Source organism: Acanthochromis polyacanthus, chromosome 13, assembly GCF_021347895.1.
Source record: "Acanthochromis polyacanthus isolate Apoly-LR-REF ecotype Palm Island chromosome 13, KAUST_Apoly_ChrSc, whole genome shotgun sequence".
NCBI classification, from domain to species: Eukaryota; Metazoa; Chordata; class Actinopteri; family Pomacentridae; genus Acanthochromis; species Acanthochromis polyacanthus.
In genome coordinates, this window is record NC_067125.1 from 29,721,973 (window position 1) to 29,736,877 (window position 14,905).

The window sequence follows — 14,905 nt, forward strand, 5'->3', positions numbered from 1 at the left end:
ATTCATTCTCAGTAAAGTTTTATTACAATTCAGATGGATTTTCATCTGAAATTGTAGATCAAAGTGACAGACAATAGTTGTATTGTGATTTTGGCAGTACTGGTTCTAAAATTCAGAAGAAGCATGTTGATGTGCATGTCTCCCAGTTGGTGTGACTGAGTGCGATTCAGACGTGTTTTGTTGAAAGTGATGTGTAAATGTTGCTAAGTCTAACCAAGTAATCGCCAATGTGACTTCAAAGAAAAAATGACCCATGTGCTCATTCAAACATGAAATTAATGGAAAAGACTACAAGCCTTAAATTGAACTTATATATATATGTATATATATATATATATATATATATATATATATATATATATATATATATATATGACTACTCTGTAACAACAAGTGGCAATTATGCTGTATTTCTTAGTCAATAATGAAAATAATAATAATAATAATAAGCTTGAAACTTTTGGGTACGCTTCTTCCCTTCCTAGCTTTACCAACATGCCATCAGGCTGCACTTCCATGGGGACTGTGTGGTGCAAAAACAATAAACAAATAAAGAAACAACAATATAGCTCTTTGTGTTTTTTTTGTTTTTTTTACAAAAATGACAAAATAGAAACAACATTTAACAAATGTAAGTTTTATTGTATTGTTACATAAGTGTACAGAACACCAAAGTACAGTACATTGCAAAGGCAGTAGTATTTACAAGGCGAGAGGCTACGACAACTCTTGTGGAAGCTTTACAAATATGTAGCTACTCACGCTGCATGCAACTCAAACTGTAACTCCATAAAAATACAATCTTATGAGTCTCAGCAAAGCCCCCATTTCACTATGTACAATTGTTTAGTTAAAATAGTTTCTGTGTTTGTTCACAAACATTACTATTACACTTTATAGTACATAGAATTTGCAAGCTTGGCAGGTTTAACAGGTGAAAGAAAATAGTTGTTTTCTATAAATCTAGTCTGATAAAAGCCTGTTTTTCTCTTGCTTACAATATAAATAATTGACCTATTTGCTAAAAGCTGCACAGTTAAAAGGTACAGTAAGATGTTTAAAGTAACAGAAAACCCACACAGCAGCATATAGGCTTGAGAGACATTACAGTAGATTTGCAGCATGTCAGAGTAGTTTAACATGAACCACTTACATAATCAGTATCAATAATTCCATCTAGGATGGTCGTCGGATTTAAAGTCACACTCTCGAGCACACTCACAACACACCTACACCCACACGCAAACACACAAAAGACCCACCACTTTCACCAAGTAATGAAGCCTCCCTTTTTCTGTATGAACAGTGTTCATGTTTTCCAACGCTTTGATATTCAAATACATTCTTTCAGGAGACAATAAAGGTCTTCCACTTCAGTGAAGGATTGCACATTTTCCCTTGACAATTAAAACAACATAACATAAAGAGCATCACTTAGCTTTGGTATGTCTTTTGTTAAATGTGAAAGTTGTTGACCTCAGTAGCAAGTGGTCGCTTTGTGACAGTTTCTATTATTATTATTAGTGCAATAAGAATCTAACTTTGTTTAAAACGGCAAAGTCACGCACCTGTGTGAAAACAACAGTATTGCTGCACGGTTGAAGGTCGTATTTTTGACATTCTGATGTATTCTGACGTGAAAAAGAGACAGGGGTTTGGTTAATCCCAGGTAAGAGCATAGTTCTTGTGAACCACTGAGATGATAGCAGCAACCCCAGACACAAAGAAAGGTTAGGCATAATGCAGGCTGCTGTGGAGTTATGGGTGTCACATGTTGCCACACGGCCATCACAGAGTCGAGCCTGAAACCCTGGAGTCTGGCAGAAAAGCTGTGATGGCTCGGTAGCCCTGGGCTCGTCGGATCATGTCCCGAGTCTCTCCGTTAAGTTCCATCAGCTTGACAGAAATGTCTGTCAGGTCCTGCTTGGAGCCCACCAGAGCAAAAGTTCCTGTCTGACCCAAAGTTTGATGTCTGAAGTAGATGTTCAGTAATGTTTGGACTTCATCCTCAGAGGGGCTGCCGAAGATGTCATTAGGCCACAATGCTCTGCAAAGAAAATCACAGACATTTGTTGGCAGAAAGCGACATATCACAGCATACTCTATTAAACATGGAAACAAGCATTCTGATTATCTCACCTGCACTCACGAATGTAGCGAATGGCTGTTGCAAATTCATTGCTCTTCAGAGCCTCCAGGATGGCCTGAACTGCAGCCTCAGAGGAGCTGAAGATGGGTTCAGAACAGGAACTTTCACGGGCTGAAATCTCATCGTTTGTCACTGAGGCTGCTGCTATCTTCAGGTTGCTCTTCAACTCATTTAGCTCTCCAGACATGTTTGTCAGCTTCAGGTTAAGAAGGATTAATATTATAAAAACAGAGACATGGATTAGACAGTGGGTGTCAGGGCTTCAAAAAGAAGAAGACAAGAAAATGCATGATATACCTACCTCGGGAATAGAGCTTATTGCATGGACCTGCTCAATCAGCTTACAGTAGGACTGAAAAAGCAGCAATAACTGAAAGTGGAGTTTGTAGAGTCTTTGACAGAGTTCCAGTTGCTGGAAGTAAGAGCAATTCAGGTATTAGCACAGGGTCATGAAATTCACTAAATTCCTTATTCTTATGGATATCTAGAGAGTTATGTTTTTGATCAATAATAAACTCACATATAAATACAGCAAAAGAGTTAAAAAAATCAGTTTGCTGAAAGTGGCATTACAAATATAAGGTTGACTTTTACAAATAGGGAAAATCGACGCAATCCTTATCCTACTTACAGCCAGAGATTCCATTTGCTACCAAGCAAGCATGTTATAAGGCAGAAAAGAAGTAAGAAGTGAGGAAACGAGAGAGAGAGAGAGATCAAGGGCATGCAATCATTCGTTATTTCTGTTAAAAAGTGGGTGAAAAACATTAGAAGAGGTCGTTTATTGACATGCACAAAGGAAGAAAAGTAAGGGTCGATGTATGTGTAAAGTCGAAATGAAAAGAGGACTGATAGTGGTCATGAATTAATCAATATGGCAAGTGAAACAAGCCAAGCAAATAAAAAATTCTGCCTGTTAATCAGCACAAATGCACTCACTTTGGTAGGAATGTCTGAGATCGTTAAGTAAACTTCAACAGCAGAACCTTCTGTTTTGCTGTTAACTTTCCTCGGTTATGGAGTGAGTGTAATTGTTCACAGTTAGATTAAATGCAACATAAGAGAAACCGCTCCCATGCTCAGCAGAGCCAAAAATGATAACAAGGCACATTGGATATGAAATATTCAATGTGACGAGCGGCAACTTGAGGTTATCAGGAACTTGACATTTATAGTATAGTGTGAGAAAATTAGAGGTAACACTCACAGAGCTACAGTATCACACAGTAATGCAGAAAGTCCAGTATGAAAGATCAGACGAAATGGAATCCTTAGTATTTTCAGTCACTTTTGTAAAATGTACAGAATCAGCAGCTGTTTTCTCATTTGCGTGCACACCGGCTGAATGTATTAGCTAAGCCAAAGGAAATGCTATTCCAGGGATTTACTAAATCCTTCAGTTTGTCTGCTGCTGTTCAAATTCCTAAAAAACGTACCTTTTCCTCATGCTCCACTGGTTGACATGTTATCACAGAACCTCCAGCGTTCTTGGGAAAGGTGGCCTTACAGTTGCTCAGCCACTGTGTGCAACAGAGAAAACTCAGTGACAACATACATACAGGTGACATGCAGAAAGGTAAGCATAATATTAAATCATCTTACAGTGAGAGCTGCCTCCTTTCTGTTGTTGTAAGTATCAAGATATTCTTGAAGTTCCAACACACTGAATTTCATTTTTTCCAGGAGTCCATAAGACATAATCTGCAAAAACACCATTCTGATATTGAATTTGTTCACCAATGAGGCATATTGCTAGATTAACTGCAATGTTAAACTGTCAGGTCACTTACTGTGTCTGCATCGATGAATAGCGTTGGACACTCTGAGCACGATGTCAGCATCTGAGAAGACCTCAGGAACTTTGACCCTAATCCTCTCAAGCCATCGCCGAGGTAACTCACAGCATCACAGGTCAAAGAACAAAATTTGGTCTGAATACTCTGCAAACCAAAAAACACTCTCACTGTAGTACTGTCAAAATCATTCCTACATCATTTAAGGTACTGACATTCTTCATCATTTCTACTTTTTTCTATAATTCTCCGCTGTCGGCTTTGGTCAGTGAAGTGAACAACATCTGGTTAATGAATCTGAGAAGATTTTCAAAGCGAAAGCCTCCACAGTGTCCTCGATTTGTAATGAAGCAGACCTTTTCTGAAAGGAAGGCTCTTTCTCTAAAAGGTTAATCAACCACATAAGTAATCCTGTTACTCTTTCCGTTAAATTATTCAGTTTGACCAGGATCACTGTTAATGGAATTTCAGAGCAGGATGTCTACAAGGTCGTGAAATAATACCTGAAACAGCGAGAAAAACACATGGAAAGTGTAGACTGCACAGGAGCCATCTGAGTCGGACACAAGCTGGTTGATGTGACTCCGCCAGGCCTCCTCTGCATCGTCACACAATGCTGGCTGGAAAGCAGCGAGGATGGCGGAGAAGAAGGGCGACGGAGGCGGTGAGGAACGTGACTCCAGCATGTCGTCTCTCTCTTCCTCAGCAAGACTGGAGGGACAGGAAGCCATGTTATGAACTATGTCATGATTATGTAACTGCATTTATTCTAAGCTCCTTTCAGACATGCACTCCTTTGCATTGATCTCATGGCATCTAAGCTGGTCGGCTTTGTGTCTGAGTCACATATTATTAAAAGCTGCAACGGCAGTTTTAGGTTGGGCTTAGTAAGGTTTGCACATCAATTTGAAGTTACCACGTTACACCAGGCCTTGTTGCCCTTCACTGGCTACCTATGAGTTTTAGAAATTATGTTTAGATGTTACTGCTTGTTTTTAAGGCCTTAATTGCCCAGGCCCTACATCCAGGAACTGCTAACTCATTATGAGCCTGGGCCCTTCTGATGGGTCGTAATTCCCATATGGTCATTTTAGGTGACTGAGCCTTCAATGCTCAAACCCCAAAGCTCGGGATCACCCTGCCTGAGAATCTCAGACATGCAAACTCAGTGTCTTTTATAACATTTCTTTTTAAAATTCACTTTAACCATATGGTCTATATTTGCCTGCTGCTTTTAGTTTTACAATTTCACTGAGATTGTATGTGATCTTGTTTGTAATTTTAATCGTTTTATCTGAATTGTTTTTACTCCAAATCACTTTGTAACCATGTGTTTTGAAAGGTGCTAGACAAATAGTTATTACTATCATTACTACATGCTGGTGTGAGATGTCCAATGCCATGCATATACTGTGTGCATATCATAGCTCTCAAAGTGTCTCCTGTCTGAATGGCAGAATGCTGTCACGTTTCCAGATTGATGAAGCCACCAATGCTGCACAACCCATGTTTGGAAAAGGCTACACATTAGCTACCTGGGTAAGCAGCTGTCAAGGTCCAGCTCTCCTTTGAAATCACAGTGAACCATGTCCATGGCCAAACTGTCACCGCAGTGATATTCAGAGGGTAGTTCACTGATGCAGAGAGAGATGTCGTCTTCATGGACGTTTATGTCTTCATCTTCCTGTGACATCTCATGCTGAAACACATCAAGAGGGAGAGCAATTGGTAAAATGAACTAGCATGCATGAAATGTGTTCCCTCTTTTATTCTTAGCTAATAAACTGATAATTGTTGCGTGTAAAATGGATACACTAACCTTTCATTGGACCCTATGGACACTCCATGTGGTGTTTTCTTTTATTTAGTTAATTTCGTGTGCATAATTTGTGCCAATTAGATAAAACAATTTCGCTCAGCCAACATCGTGACCCTGCACACTCATGGTTTGGGGCAGGCAATGTGTAAACCTTTCTTGACCTTCCACATGCCAAGATATTTTAGTTGTTGCTTAGAGCCACCCACACAGAAGCAATAGGTATACACATTGCCTTGAACAGACAGACACAGAAAGAAAGATCTTTTTTTCTATTGCTGGCTACAACCCCGTCACATCCCTGCACAATCTCTGCAACGATTAAAGTAAGACTAACCCAGAGCCCAGAGTTATTGATTTTTCTGCTTGCAGGTTTAAGTTCATTCTCTGTTTGCATGCAACTAAAATTTAAGAAAAGACCCGCTCATGCTCTATTCTGAAGAGAGGAAATATAGAAAAGTCACAACGTCACAAAATAACAATTAACACAGACTAAAACTGAAAGCAACATCAAGGACATTTCACAAAACAAACGAACAAACAAAAAACATGCAACAGAAAAGTTCCTATTTGGCAAAATTAGTAAAGAACTCTAGTATGGAATTGCGATAGGAATTAGTAGTTCCCAGAATCTCAGACACTCTGAAGCCCTTATTCACCCGCTGCTTCGAGTCCTCTGGCAGCTGGACCTCGAAACGAGGATTTTTGGTGTTCAGAGGAGTCGACTCTGCTGAAGTTGTATCAAAAAAGGCAGAGGGAGAGTCCATGCTACTGGTCTCTGCTGTTGGAGAGAGGTTGACAATCTGAAAATAGACAAGGACAAACTCTTTGGAATCTTATAAAAAGTCACCATAAAGAACTGCAAAATCCTCAACACTCTTGCAAGCACTAACACTGGTAGAGTGGCTGACAAATCAGCAAGAAGACCGGAGAGGGGTGACAGCTGTGTGGACACATGGGCTTTCCATCTGCCACACTAGTTGCCACAAACTTTTCCTTATAACTGTATGAAGACTACTTTCTGTCATGGAATAACAGAAAGAGGATGTCAAAAGAAAGCCCTATTACAGTTCCTGGACACTAAATTTAAACTGAAAATTTTCAGAGCTTGAAATATTTGTCCTGAGATTGACAAAATAGGAAAAGCCATTCCAGTGATTGCAAAAAAGGCCTTATCCTCTTAGAAGCATGAATGCGCTCGGCAAATTTCACAGTAATCTGCAATTAGATAATGACATTTTTAATGCACAAAGGAAACGATAATTGGACAGTGGCACAAGAATAAAGCTCTTAATGAGTCCAACATGAAAATAGCTTGCCCTTTAAATGTCTTTTTCCTATTTCTTGTTAGAATGATGGTTGAAATTACCGACAGCTCCATTTTCCCTTCAGTATGACCTGAAACTAGCAGATAAACTTACAAGCTGTGAGTGGGAGAGTATCTGGCTGGCTGTGAGGGAATCCTCCTCGGACGACTCATCGGAGTCTTCACGGGCGATCTTGCTGAGGCTCGGCATGCTGCTGGACAGCTGACTCTCCTCCAAAGGTTGCAGGTCACTTCGGTCCAGACTATCCATGGAGCGCCTACGCACACCCCAGTTGAAATTGTCCATAGTCTCCCCCTGCAACAGTGAACAGCCTTGAGTTACCAAATAACAAGATTTACAGCACAGTTTCTTCTCAACACAAACACATGCACACACACATACTTCACTTATACACTCACAAACATGCAGTGCAGGCTCAAAGAGGGGGCAGTTTCTGGGAAAGTTTTCCCACCCTGATATACACTTTACCAAAACTACAACCAAAATATCCACAGTGCCTATGAAAGTGCCAGAAAAAAAACCCTGATATTGCCAGACTTCAAACATTTACAGATTTCATTCATCTCTTGTATGAAATGCCGAGTGACTTTTCAAGTTCACGTGACTTTGAAGCTGTCAGTCAACATCCGCCAAAATTCAACATTACTAGTTTCTTTTAAAGTAAACATCCCACATTTGAGATAAAATACAAAGTTTACATGAGATCAGAAATCTGTCCTCGCATGTTGTTTGAGATGTTGTCTGTCTTATCCTGCTCTTTTCTTAACCATTGTAGCTATTTTGTTTTTTAGTCTGTGTGAAATTTTTGCAGGTAAATCAGTTGGTAATTAAACTATTGTGATGTGGTTTAGGAAGTACTGAAATTAAACAAAAAGATACACATAACTACAATACTGCAACACACGTGAAGCTAAATTAAATCACTTATAAAGAAAAAACAACGTTTTAGCTGAACAATGTGAACAATCACCAGAATTTTTTAACTGACATGAACAAATTTGAAGAATCTGATGTATACTACTGAAGGTAACGTAAAAGAAAATTAACTTTATGTTACATTTCACTGCATAAAATTAGTAAATAGCAAAGGGCAAAGGTGTATAGTAGAATTCATGTGTGTTAGGATTGTATAAATAATGATTTCTGTGTGATGACAATGGGAATTGTTAAAACTGAACACAATTTCTTGCACTGTGTTGTACTTTTGTGTCTCTAGATGGGGCTAAAACATCATGAATTGTAAATGTAGAATTGGAACATTGACTTATTTCTTTTTATAAACCATATCATGTTGATCTGTTACAGAAGCATAATGCATTCACTTATGAATAAAAGTCTGTACTGTTTACCTGGCTGAACAAGATAATTAAGTCAGCATTCTAAGAAAAGATTATCTTGTTAATTCAGGAAGCCAAGAGAATTTTTCCTTTACTCAGAATGCTAGGATAAAAATTGGGTGAACTCTGAAAAATAGGGCAAACCCATTGTGGGTCAAATAACTGATGTTCAGTTTGAATTATTAAACTCTACATACAGGCTACAAGGATCATAACATGCAAAAATATGGTGCATATATGAGTGAACATCAAGCTGCTCATTTTCTGAGTTAAAGGCTGCACACAGGCACATCAACTATTAATATACGCATAAATCATGTCAAATGGGAAAATATCATAAAGAATATTTGCTAAATGATCTGACACTGTGCTAAATCATCTGAAGTTACAGCTGTGCATCAGATAAAAAGGAACATTTCTGTTTAAAGATGCTCTGTGTTGACATCTATTTAACCGGGGACTATCAGACTGTTAGCCCTCTGTGTATCAATCAGAAACAAGTTAAATACACTGTTTTCAATACTTCTTCCTCTGTCTCTCTGATGCGAGAACGTTGCAGTATCAGTTTTGTAAATTACACAGCATGCACACACATTTGCTACTCTTTGCTGTAAGTGTGGCAGCTCACTAAATTATCTGCACAAGCAAACACTCATTTAGAGAACACAGCAAAAACAAAAAAAAAGTAACACGACTAAACTTACCTGTAGCTCCTAGATAGCACAAACAGGAAAAACAGAAAAAGAAACCCCATTACAGAGAGCAGGCAGACCTGATCCAGCACAATACAGAGGAAAATACTCTGTTCTTCATTCTGTAGGACATTCTCATACTGCTGCTGCTTTTGCTTTAAAAGTTGAACTATGCTGTGTTAAATCTTTGGAGGTCCTCAGACTCACCTCTCCATCCTCAAGCTCAACATCCAGGAAGTCAAAGTCTCTGAAGACTCTGAACTGCTGCTCTGAGGCCGTGTCGTCCATGTTGTCTGCTTCCCGGGTCCCATCGTCGGAGGACACCAGGCTGGGCTGGTGCTCCATGAGGTCCAGCTCCCCGCAACTGGAGAAGATCACCTATACAGAGATTTATACAGAGAGAGGTTTTTGAATGCATGATTAAAAAAAATGAAAGTGCTGAATTCATAGCATTGCTAAAATACGCAAATCTTACCGAAGGATTTTTTGTGAGCCCCACTTCTTGGCCACACAAAGACAGGACATTCACCAGTTTTTCCCGTGTTCTTTTCTGCAGACGGCCAGACATAATGGAAATAATTTGAACAATTTGATTTCATTTGAACCACAAATTTGCTTTACACCCTAATTACAACTTGTATTAATGTTTTATCTATAGCTGGTTACAATATTGCGCACAAAAACAAGGACATTACAGTTTGTTTTGCATGTGTTTACACCTGGCATCAGCATGCATTTTTCAGTATCTAGGCAGGCATATTTTACTGCCAGGTGTAAATGCAGTACTAATGTAAAAAAACGAGCAGCAAAGACCAAAGACTAAGTGTACATAATTATTGAACATAATTACATTTGACATTCTCTTTCTCAGAATCTGAGCAATTTGACCCCTCGTCCTTAAAATTATGAACCTAAATTTGAAAGAAAACGATCAGAAGTTCTAACCTGTGAAGACTGTGGCCTTTTCCAGCTGACCGGCACCAGGACGTTGTTGGATGTGGATCCAGACGAGGTCGAGGAGGTGCTGCGGGTCACTGCTGTCGTCCTGCTCTTCACATCTTGGCCTGGAGAGCGCTGCAGATCATCGTAGCGCCGACCTATCACCGGTGTCTAAAGGCATGGACACAGACAAGCAAACACGTGCAGACAGAAACCGCAGAGAGTCAGGAAAACAATCAAGATGGGAAAGTCCTTCTGTGCTCAGCCAATCCATGACTCCGGCTTCATTGTAGCTCCTGCTTCATCTAGACTGCAACTGATTCACGACTGTAAAGTGATCGATGCTTTAAGATACGTTGGCAGAGATTATTTTCTCAGTGGTCATAGTTTTTTTGCAGTCATCATTCCGAATGCATGTAGCATCTGAAGAAAAAAATGCTTTCATTTCCTCTGCTTCATCCGTCAGTCTAAAAATATCTGTGTATTTTAAGAAGTATCAGCGGTTTGTCCAGTGACTCTCAAGTTTAAAGACACACACTGCTGAATATCCACTGGAGCTCACTGATTCACATACAAAGGGTGGCAGCAAAGAGTTGACATCATTTCCTGCCATTCATGAACTACACAAATAGCTCCCTGTTGGGTTCCCACACATACAGCACTGCTTCTGTATCTTTCACATCACTTTCCAGCTTCGCTCTGCTTGACTAATTGTGTTTACCTTTCGAGCTTTCAAGCTAATCTCAAGAGGTTACGTCAAAAAGAAATATCACCATTAAGGAAGAGGAAGAAATGTTTCCCCTCCAAAGAGCTTTAAAAGATTCCACACAACCTCAACAAGCACCACACCCTGGAAAGTACAGGAAAAAATACAGGGCCAAATATACAGGATTTCTGCAGACTGCACAGACGTTTAAACCTTGGTAAAGAGAAAGCAAGAGAAAGGGTCTCTAACCTCAGATATGTCAAAGTAGAAATCCAGCGTTTTCCCAGGCAAGGCCTTGGAGGAGCGATCCCAGACACGGCTGATGTCCTCATAGGAGAGGTCACTCTGTGGGAAGGAAGGCTGCACCAAACTGGCCGATCGAGAAACCACTAGCTTCAGGATGTTCAGCGCTTCCCTCCAATGGGCAGTCTACAGTGAACACAAACACACAAATTCACCTGTGCATGCAGACAAAAACCAACATAACCACATGTTTGAAAAAACACAACCACAAATGTCTTTTTGTGTGTTTTTACGCAGTTCTATTTTTGGAGACAGAGGTGCGAAAGGAAAATGGAATGAGAAGAGGCAGAGGCCTGGCCTGTGGCAGAGAGTCAGGCTGTTTATAGTCTGGGTGTGTCTACGAATTTACTGCGTGGACACAAGGCAGCTTTCTTCCCCCTTTTTTCTCATGAACACTTACAAAAGGAACAGGGAACACAAGGCTCTTACTCACACCCCACTAGCTAAAGCTTTCCACTGATCACATCTGATCTAAGTTATACAATTCTTTTCACATTCCACGCACATGTGTGTAACTCAGTGAGCGACCATAGAAGTATCGTACAAATTTCAAGAGGTGCAAGTTAAAAATCAACACTGGGAAAAGCATCTGGTCGCTGCATGCTTAAAATAATCATGTACAGGAGAACACACATTCTTACACAACTCACCTGGACAAATTTTTCTATTGTCTTGAGCACCTCCATGTTGAAGGGTTTGGCTTGAATTCCACTCAGGTCCATGTGACTCAGGAGGCTGTAGATGATTTGTAAAAGGGTCTGCTGCATGCTGGGAAGACCCTTCTCCAACAACTGTTACAACAATGACAAAACAATCAATACATTTAGCCCCTCCAGCACGCTATGAACGTGGCTGAGAAAGTCTGAGCAGATCAGCGGCACAAACCTCTGCCATGTAAGTGACCAGGTTCAGGGTGATATCTGAGAAAGCTTCATGAAGATATCGACACACCACATTGACCCAGGAGAAGCAGTCTCGAGTGTAGGAGTGTGTTTTGTACAGAGTCATGACATGGGCAAGGTTGGAGAGCTTGGTGTTCTTCTCCTCAAGGCATACCTACAAAAAAAGTCCATTAGTTTCAAACATATAATGAGTGAAATTGAGAATAGAAACATTAACAGAGTCAAACCTGAGCTATCCTCTCAGCAGCATCTTGACAGAACTGTGTGGGATCATCAAAGTTCTGCACCAGATGTGGGAGCAGGCAAAGGACATTCAAAGGAAATCCTAATAGATGAAACAGGGAAATCACTACAGTATTTCTCATGAATCCTTTCAGAGAAAATTTCCAAGCACAGTAACTGATGTAAATGAGACTAAAATTATATGGAAACAAGAATGGACACATGTACTACAAAATTTATGTTTAATAAACCCATATCTATTTATTTCTACATTGTACCTATGGCTTGTGATGTGTCGACTACAGGCACTCGTGACACAGGTGTGAGCTGGCAGAAGAGCTGCAGTGTGAGGTCAGTTGTGGACACTGAGGTGAAGCCCTTTAACAGCAGCTGCTGCAGCCCAGTGAAGCTGCTCCATCTCAGCTGGCTCTGCAGTTTCTCTAGCTTCTCTCTGTTTTCCTGTTTGTCCAGTGACATGTTGGCCAGCAGCTTATTCAACAGCCTTAAGGACATTTGATACTCAAACTCAAAGTCTGACTCCATCAGTGACACTGCCACCCAGAAGATGGTGGCCAGCAGGTTGGTGGGATGGTTGATGCTCGTCGGGTCGGTGATGTTGTCCTGAGATGAGGATGAGCTGCGGATCTTTGCTAACAACACCTGCTGCTCACAGGCTTGGATACGGTCCAGTGTGGCACTGCGAGGTGGATCTGACCACCTGTCTGCTTCACCAAACTTCTTAGGAACCGAAGAGCTCCTTTGATGTCTGCTCCTTTCTTCTCCTCTCAGATTGAGCTGCCCGGTACTCTTCCTGTTGGACAGCAGCTTGAAACTGGTGAGGAAATCTGGAGATGAGGCTCTGCAATTTATCAAAAAATAAAAAAATAAAGTTACCAAATGTTTCAACAAAAATGTTAACATCTTTAAGCATAAATAAAAGTAGAGGAGACGCAAACCTTGTCAAAATAGCCATGAGATCATTGTTTTTGAGGCATTCAGCCAAATTATCCACCACAGATTCCAGTGTGAGCAATACTTCCATCACATAGCCCTGCAAGAAAAACACACAACTGCATTTTTGGGTGTTTTCTTGGGTGTTTACCAATCAATAATTTACATTGTTTAAAACAACTAAATATAGCTTAAATGGCGATTAAAAAGTCATCCTGAACACAATGTGTGTTATTCAAAAATTTAGGGGTTCTCAGGCTCCATTTGCTGTGAAAAGTAAGTGACGCAATTAAGTTACAAGGAGATTTTGTGGATTGAAGCTGAACATTTTCGGTTGATTGGTTACCATACAACAATACTGGATGTTCACAGATATGAGACTTTTTTTTACAGAATGGATATTGTGACGGCCCCCGTGTGTGGTTGCCTACTAGGTGAATTAATAACAGCTGTTCTCTTAAAGGTGCTGGGATTGGCCAGGAGAAGTGACTGAGATGTGGAGCACCTGGGCCCGCTGCTCCACTTCTACTATATATACTTGCTTCCTGTGAACTACAGGGCGCTGGGTTCTCTCCGCTCCCGGTTCCAGCCGCCGAGACATATGCACCATTTATTTTAGCTTCCTTTGTTAGTGCACTTTCCAACGCTTTGCATTACATTATTTCCACCCAGCCACATTTACACTACTGATCTTACAGACTAAACACACTTCATGCTTATTGTTATCCTTTGTTTATTTTTCTTTAATTTGTAATAAATGGCGTGACTATTTTTTGAAAGAGCACTCCTCTTGTCTTTTGTCATGGCCTTGGAGCCGGGTTATGACAATATCCTATCAGCTTTACAGGTTCATCCAGCTCCTTAAAAAACAACTTGAACCTTTGAATCTGTTTCTTCCCAAGCTAGATGATCTCAAAGTTGGAAACAAGGACTGAATTTATGAATTTGGCTCCTTGAGGAACATCATGGTGCACTGATGTATACTATAAATTCTTGCTGATAGATACTTGACAAACACTCCCATGCATCACATACACATGAACACCACTTACCTGCACTTCTTCTCCGTGCTCACCGACCACTTCCACCAGCCGTGACAGCAGGTCGGACACAGCGTGGGCACAGATTGGCTGCCGAAGGGCTCGAAACACCTGGAAGGAGCGACCGGCGTAGTGACGCGATGAACTGCATAAGGCCGTCTGCAGCGCTACATCACTGAGCTGCTGCTCCAGGTGGAAATCTAACAACGACAAATCATGGAGCGCATTACTCAGTGTCAAAGGCAGAGTTTTGTAGTATATTTATTCAATAATTCCTGTTAAGAATATGCTGAAGGATTACCTGACTTGGAATCTTTGAACACAGACACAACATGTCGCAGGAAGTTTGTCAGCTGCACGGTGCTTTTTGAAATTTGATTCTTTGGTGAAATGTCTTCATGGCACCACAGTGGTCCATATGCTCTACAAAACAATCATTTCTTGGTCACTAGCAACACCTAGAATACTGTCTTTTTCAGAAACATACTATCATAGATGTGGGACAGTTACTTAAACATTCTGAATAATCTGCACCAAGCGTGAATTTAGGTGTTTATGTATGTAGTGAAACCTATTTTAAATAAACAAAATCTTAAATTTCACAGGAGTTTACAAGATCATGGTTTAAATTGGAATTTACGATATGTACAATTAATATCAAACTTAATCTACTCCTATCTGTTGCACTATGCATGCAGCACCACTAGGTGGGAACCTACACCAAGAA

At 40.4% G+C, this 14,905-nt stretch overlaps 1 protein-coding gene across 5 annotated transcripts in view; it reads right to left on the reverse strand.

Moving 5' to 3' along the window:
• Window positions 1-621: 621 nt before the first annotated feature.
• frya (furry homolog a (Drosophila)) overlaps window positions 622-14,905 on the reverse strand; it is a 54,402-nt gene continuing 40,118 nt past the window's right edge. For 3 of the 5 annotated variants that reach the window (XM_051957705.1, XM_022200141.2, XM_051957703.1), the window contains exons 41-62: window positions 14,480-14,601; window positions 14,191-14,378; window positions 13,144-13,238; window positions 12,466-13,046; window positions 12,193-12,290; window positions 11,949-12,119; window positions 11,714-11,854; window positions 11,010-11,189; window positions 10,061-10,225; window positions 9,591-9,665; window positions 9,323-9,493; window positions 7,180-7,380; window positions 6,418-6,561; window positions 5,478-5,641; window positions 4,446-4,653; window positions 3,940-4,089; window positions 3,752-3,850; window positions 3,586-3,669; window positions 2,781-2,798; window positions 2,451-2,561; window positions 2,140-2,345; window positions 622-2,047 (exon numbers count right to left, since the gene is read on the reverse strand). In XM_051957705.1, coding sequence (XP_051813665.1) covers window positions 1,789-2,047; window positions 2,140-2,345; window positions 2,451-2,561; window positions 2,781-2,798; window positions 3,586-3,669; window positions 3,752-3,850; window positions 3,940-4,089; window positions 4,446-4,653; window positions 5,478-5,641; window positions 6,418-6,561; window positions 7,180-7,380; window positions 9,323-9,493; window positions 9,591-9,665; window positions 10,061-10,225; window positions 11,010-11,189; window positions 11,714-11,854; window positions 11,949-12,119; window positions 12,193-12,290; window positions 12,466-13,046; window positions 13,144-13,238; window positions 14,191-14,378; window positions 14,480-14,601 — 3,631 coding nt within the window. In that variant the 3' untranslated portion in view covers window positions 622-1,788. The other 2 variants (XM_051957704.1, XM_022200146.2) reach the window with 2 other exon arrangements.